A 7,084-nucleotide genomic window follows, 5' to 3' on the forward strand; every position below is an offset into this window, starting at 1 on the left:
AAGCTTGTGGCTTTTTCTCTGATGGTTTGCCCCCTATATTTCTCTGTCTAAATTCTTTTTGCATTTCTGTGCTTACTAAGTCAGAGTTTGCTTGCCAGTTATTGAAATTCTGGACTGAACAGTACCAGTTAGACTAATTTATGTGGGTTAGATTTTCCTGAAATGCTTTACTTTGGATTTATATTTATGAGTAGTCTGTATTCTCTGTGCAGTATCTTCCCAGTATTAAGCTGTTGAGGGAGAAGAGATTTAAAGAGAAACAATCTATTTCTTCTGGAGTTATAATGAGATAGTATCATCAAAAAGTGCCTCCTTTAGCTTCCTACAAATTTATTTAAGGTACTGGTGGTTTGACTGAAATACAAAAGCAAAAATATAAATAATAAATAAATGACAGACCATAGTTTACCTCAGACTAGATCTCCTCAGTCTACTTTATGCCATATCGGAGGAAAAATAAGGGATTTAGGTCTCAAGGTGGGAAGCAAACATGCCACTGAGGTGACTTTTAACCGTTGCTGTGTTGATGCTATGTTTGAAGCAAGTGCAGAAACAGCTGATGGTTTCCTTGAAAAAAGCTTTTCTGTCTAAATTTAGAAAATTCTTTGCCAAGTCTCCCAAGGATTTTTCCAGAGACAGTGAAAGTGCTCATAAATAAGCGCTCACCCTAGTAACAATACATAACACAGCCTGGATTGCTGGGATTTCAGCATCCCCTGACCAGCTGGGTATTGTGCAGCTGTCAAGCCTCTGTAGCTTCCCTGTATTGCTGACTGCCTTGATAACAATAAAAAAAAATCAGCAGAAAATATTTTTATTTGTGTTTTTGGAATTGTTATTAACTCTTACTGGTGCAATATTTCTTCTTTAGTTGCTGTCAATAAAAGAGTGAGTCTTTGGCACAAGAAATTTGTGCCAGTGGTGGCAACCCTGCACTGAAGATAAACAGTGTCTGAAGTCCTTGGTGCCGTAATGGTTCCTTTTTATTCTGTTTTCTGCTGCAGGTCGGGGAGTTCAGAGCCCACGCTGCAGAGTGGACAGCCAACGTCACGGCCGAGTTCAAGGAGACGCGAAGGCGCCTGAGCGTGGAGATCTACGACAAGTTCCAGCGGGCCACCTCCATCAAAAGGAAGCTCTCTGCAGAACTCGCTGTCAACCACAACCAAGACCTGACCCCCTGCAAGAGAACACTGTCAGTGAACCACCTGACCAGCGAGAAGGACCTCTTGCCAGCCCTGACAAAGACAGACAGCATTTACATGAATGGTTTGACGCCGCACTGTGCAGCAGAAGAGATAGCCGTAATCGAGAACATTAAGTAGCCATGACTTTGGATCCCAGCCCTTGGGAAGCTCTTGGCTTAGACTAGCCATACACCATTTTTTCCACCCTGTCGATGACCAGTGCTAGCAGCATTTTATATGTGTGCATGAGTTCCACAGAAAAACTAGAGCCCAGAGTTACCATCGCATCTCTTCAGAGACACAAAGACGAATGGCACTGCTGTTTCCGAATGATGCTGGAACAAGCAATGTTTTCTGCCTTTATCTGCCCAGACTGTTTTTCACTTCTAATGTGCCATATGGCCTCACGAATGAATCTCACTTGTTTATGGTAACAATGTAGCTTTGAGGGATCAGTCCTTAAAATTTCAGGGTCTACCTTACTGAGCCTAGGAATGGACCATTTCTGGACTACAACACATTTGTAAATGGCAAGAAATTCTTATGCAGCCTTTTACCTAAGAAATTTTTGTCAGTGCCTTATCTTTTGAAGAACCAGAACCTCTACAGTTCCTGTACAACTTTTGTTTGTTTGGGTTTTTAGCATGAGAAGTGTATTTCATTTAAGCCTTTTGTTCTTGAAATGGTGTTGTTTCAAAGGTGTCTGTTGTGAAGACACCAACCAGCATGAATGAATGCCAAAACTCAACAATCATCAATTGATGTTCTTAGCTCCAAATTTAAAGGCACTGCAGTTTCAAAAGTTGCAAACCTGTCCCCCAGAAGCATTTTGTTTTACTCAGGTCCAGCTGATACTTGTTCATTCTGACTTGTAGGATTTGCAGACCCTTTTCAGGTCTTAGTTTTCCAAGCAGGGTTCAGCAATTGTTTTTTCTCTGCATCAGATGTACCAAAAAAATCTGCAGCTTATCTATCACTAAATTGTTTGGTAGATGACAAGAGCAAATAAGGAGAAGCAGGGGGAGGCTTTAAATTACTGTGTTCTAATAATCACATCCAAGAAAACAATGCAGAAGAATGACACTATTTTTAATAAGCATAAACCTTCTGCCAAATATTCGGTATGAAAAGGATTCTTAATTTCCTCTTTAAGCCAAATCACCCTAGAGGCTACATGATATTTTACCTGTGAATCCTGGTGGAGTGCTTTCCTGAATGTCACGTGGGCTGCCTGTGCCAGAGCTGTGGCTAACGTGGGAATGCAATTGAAACTGGTATCACTGTGACTTTCTACATTTCAAATAGAGATGGCTCTGAATATCAATGCAGGCATGAAGAAGAGCTGATAAATAGCACAATCTGAATATTGATGATTGTTCAGACAGGATAGGCTGACAAGAAGCAGATCTAAACCAGACTGTGGGTTTTCTTTATTGGTTTTAAGAAAACACATTAATTTTGCACCTTCTGTTTTGCTTATAAGTGTACATGAGATTCAGAAGAAATGCAGGATGGAATGGATAATTTTGCATTTTTTTCCTTATGTTAGTCTATTGTAACCTGGCTGTACATAAAATGAATAGAACAGGCCTTAAAGAAAAATTTAGGCTCTGTAAATTAAAAAAGAATGGGACTTTGCTGATTGGGCATGATTCAAGTGGCGAATCTTACAGCATCTCTGACCATTAGATAACATGCAAGATATGAATGTTCATGTTTTTTGGATGCTTAGCTTGTTTTCTAATAAATATAAGTTAATATGTAAATTCAGTGTAAATATCAGTCAATTAACATTTACAGAGAGTACGCTTTTAAAACTAAGAAAGTTCCATGACACAGCTCTGAGCAATGCTCTTATAACAAAGACCCTTGTCTCCCCAGCACAGTGTTCTGAATGTCCACATGGCAAGGGTTCTTCTTGCCATGTATAAACTGTGAATTGTAATGAAAAATAAAGTTTTTAATTAAAATAAGCTTTCCTGAATCTCCTGCTTGCTACAACTGGAATGCTAAGGAATAATTTGTAAAAACTGACTTTTATGCTTTCATTGGTTACAGAGTATAGCAGTTTGCCACCTGCTTTAATTTAAGCTGGTTTAGCAATAAAGGCTTGACTTACCCAGCACAGAAATTACTATTTTTTTTCCTTTGATATTAAAAACTATGCTCTTTGGTTGCCATACCTTAAGTTGTGTTTCTTGCTATTTTGTTTCAAAAACTTATCAGGATTCCATTTCTTCCACCATAGGCCACAGAGCTTCTGGCAGTTGCTCCATCCTTGCCCTGGGAGGTGCAGGGGGGCTGTGCCCCTCTGTTCTGCTGGTTCTCCTGTGGTTGCTGGCACCCTTCTGCAGAGTGTGTGAACAAGCAGCTCTAAGGACAGTAGCCTTTCATACTGCAGCAGTTCTTTTCTACGGTCAATATTTTACAGGGGCCTCTTTAATTAAGTCTTGGCCAAGGGAATTAGAGCCCACACCAGCCTGCTGGTAAGTAAGGAAGACTGAAGTTTTTATATTGTTTCATTCTGATTTGTGCGGGGTGTGTTTTAGTGGCTTTTGGAACGGATTTTTCAGAAAGGGATGGGTAATGTTCAAAGTTTATTGTCCTTGATTCCCTGAGATATTTTAGGTTAAAGCCTTGTATCTCTCCAACCAGCTTGTTTCTAGTTACCAGCCTACAGAAGTGCTCAGCTTTGTGGTTTCTTTCATTTTAAAGAAAATAGGACCTACTGAAAAGAGCATATTTTTTGGAGACGCTGTGGCAGTGTTTGAGATACAAGTATGGATACTTAAACCCATTCAGTTATTTGCTTTAACTTTTGAATATGATCTCTTGGAAAAGAAATCCCTGACAACTTATATACATTTCTTATTTCATTTTTGTAACAGATCTAAATTATTCTCCCCTATCAAAATAGATTTACCTGTGGGGAACAAAGAATAAATCAAATCCTTTATTTGGAAGTTTAATACCTGAAGGAGAAAAGATGCCACAGTCCAGACAGTATAGGTAGGTAGAGTTATCATGATCCAAATGTGACCAATGTCATTAAAGTTATTGGAAAATTCTTTCCTCCCTCTCCACACAGAGTGATAGACCACAAAGGCTGAGGATGGCTCAGTTAATTTATAATACTTGATAAACTCAAAGGTTTTCTCCTTATTCCCTCCCATAAGGTCAGATTTTTGTATTAAAAACCTGTCCTTCTTGCCTCTGTAAGTTTTGCATAGCTCATTTTCCCTTCCAGATATGGAGCTATCCAAGCATGATTAGGATCCATTTGTACCTTCTTTTGTGTCATCCTGTACATGGAAACATCTTAGACTGCTAATATGCTTGGTACTTCAGCAAGCTTGTGAAAATGGAAAGGGGCTGTAAGGGCCTCTTTTTATCCTGAAAAAAAAAGAAAAAATAAATTGGGAAAATGTTCTGGATGAGAGACAAATTGTGGCACATAGAACATTTTATTTCTCAGTATTAGAGTAACTACTTCATTAATAAAACCAAATTGAAATCCCTTGAAGGGGTAGCTAGATCTGTATTGTTTACTGTTGGCTGTGATAATCTTGCCTTTTTTTTCTTTGTATTCTTTGGTGCTGTACCTGGTAAATTGTCAATGTTGATGAAACCCTTAATTTTTGGGTAGCCCTGCATGAGAGCCAGGGACATGGAGTTGCAGAGAATTTGTACCATGCCTCGTTCTTGCTTGAGTACCAGGGCAAGACCTTTCTTTGGCATCCCCTCCATGTGCTTTGCAGCCCCCAAGCTGCCTATCCCCCTTTTACTAATAGTTTGGGAACCTTGGGATGCTACTGTCAGAGCAGTGAAAAAGCATGGAAGGATTAAACCCAGAAGATTACTGAATCTCATGAACATCCCGACATTGTCCATCTCTCTCCACCTCTTCCTGATTCCATAAGAGGAAAGTTTGAGGGTAACAGAAACCCACAGAAAAGCTAAAGCTCTAAAAAGTTTCCACCTTTGACCTGAAATGGACCTTCCTTAGGTCACACTGTGAGACCAGGATGGCAGATGGGAGATCTGTATATTTGTTTGGGGTTCTTGCTCCTCCAGCATTATTCCTACACCAATGACCTCTAAGGAGGAGCACAATAAAATCTGCAGAAGAAGAAAAGAGGTTTTTCTACTTGGTCAAATCTACATGCACATCAAAAGTGGATATACATTTATAACTAATTCCTGGGAAGGAAATTTTCCTGTCAGGGAAACTACCTACAGTCTTGAAATAAAGCAGTAATGCTTCTAATAAATTCATGTCATGCAGTTATATGGTAATTAACTTTTCTTTCCTACCCTGCAGTACAGTTTGAAAGGAAAAGATTTTTTTTAATATATGGAGAAATACGCATTTTGCATGACTTCCAGAGTTAATTATTTTGACATTAAAAAAAAAATTCTTTCTGTATCCCTGCAAATTTAAATGAACAACATAACCTTATAGTGAATAAAGTGTTCCTTTTTGGAAAAATAGACAAGATGCTGATTTACTGTTATTGGAAATAACAAGCTGTTGAGCTGCATGGAGATTAAAAATGTCAGCTTTTTCATTTGAGCAAGGATTCTCTGTTTTGCCAAATTATTATTACAATTGTAAAGAGCCTTTGTGAGAATAGACAGGTATAGTTTTATTGCACTTGGGAAACTCTTGAGTATTTCAATTTTAGGCCATTGCTTATCATGCTTTTATGAACTTTCAGAGGAATATATTGAGTAGGCTTGTAAACAAGTACATACTGCAGAACAATAAGTCCCCTTCATGCAGAAGAACAATATAGTAGCATATGCAGCTTTGTGTTCTGGACCCAGATATATTTGAGCCTTCAATATGTATTGATGTTGCATCTTCTTAAACTGTCTAAAAACCCACTTTGGTATAATGACTGTAGTTTCATGTAAGCTCAGTGATTTGAAAATATAGCTCAATTTTAAGTCAGCATAGTAGAAAATCAATAAACTTCACAACTTTTATATGAATTATAACAGTCTATCAGCACTGGTGATGTAATAAATAATATCTTATTGATTGCCTGTTTCAGTTATTTCTGAATATTAGCTGTTTTCCTACCCTGGTTGCTGGAGACGGATAATTATGAAGAAAGCAACTCATCTCCCTGGTTTGTGATCAATACACTATGTCAGGGCTGCTGGTATTATAATTCTTAGTGGTTAAAACAGAGGTATTATGTTCTGCCTGCACTGTTATTAATTATAAGCAGTAGCATTCATTCAATTCTCTGTGTGCGCTGATTTTTCTGGGAATGTCACAAGAGTGTTTATATAGATCTCTCTAGTTTGACTCTGACAAACAAATACACTTAGAAACTTTTTTAGAAGAATTGACTGTGTTAATTCAATTGTTAATAATATCTAATTCTCAAGACTAATTATGTGCAGCCAGATCTTCAGCCTCCAGAGAAAGGCATGTAACATACGTGTAGTAGAGATCCTGATGGGACAGTGTTAGTTGGCATTAGCAATAAATAACAATATTCTTCAGAAGATAATCAACAGCCTGAAATAACTCCTTAAACAGCAGTTTAGTGTTAGCTCCATTTCTTTTTCTTTCACTATTAATTTGATCCTTTGAATTAAACAGGGCATTCTGAGAAGTTTTGCTGAAGCAACTCACTTGCTGTGAAAGATGTATTTTAGTCTTGGCTCAGGGGATACTGAGACTAACTTTGCTGAGTGACTAGAAAAGTGAACATATATGTTGAAAAATTCTCAAGGGAATGTGAGAGAATACATCACTGTACTTCTGATGCATCTCTTTTAGACCAGTAACAGGTCTGCTTCTGTTTTGTGCAGGTTTTGCTTTTTCTGCAAAATTATAGTGTTCAGTATTCATGCACTCAAGCATGCAAAGCCTACTAGATCTG

At 38.2% G+C, this 7,084-nt stretch overlaps 1 protein-coding gene across 1 annotated transcript in view; it reads left to right on the forward strand.

Moving 5' to 3' along the window:
* The window catches only part of KCNK2 (potassium two pore domain channel subfamily K member 2), a 72,980-nt gene extending 71,658 nt beyond the window's left edge, over positions 1-1,322 (forward strand). Inside the window, exon 7 of the mRNA XM_062489029.1 lies at positions 1,005-1,322. Coding sequence (XP_062345013.1) covers positions 1,005-1,322 — 318 coding nt within the window. The remainder of the gene's footprint in view (positions 1-1,004) is intronic.
* The last annotated feature ends 5,762 nt before the right edge of the window (positions 1,323-7,084 follow it).

Source organism: Cinclus cinclus, chromosome 3, assembly GCF_963662255.1.
Source record: "Cinclus cinclus chromosome 3, bCinCin1.1, whole genome shotgun sequence".
Classification (NCBI taxonomy): domain Eukaryota; kingdom Metazoa; phylum Chordata; class Aves; order Passeriformes; family Cinclidae; genus Cinclus; species Cinclus cinclus.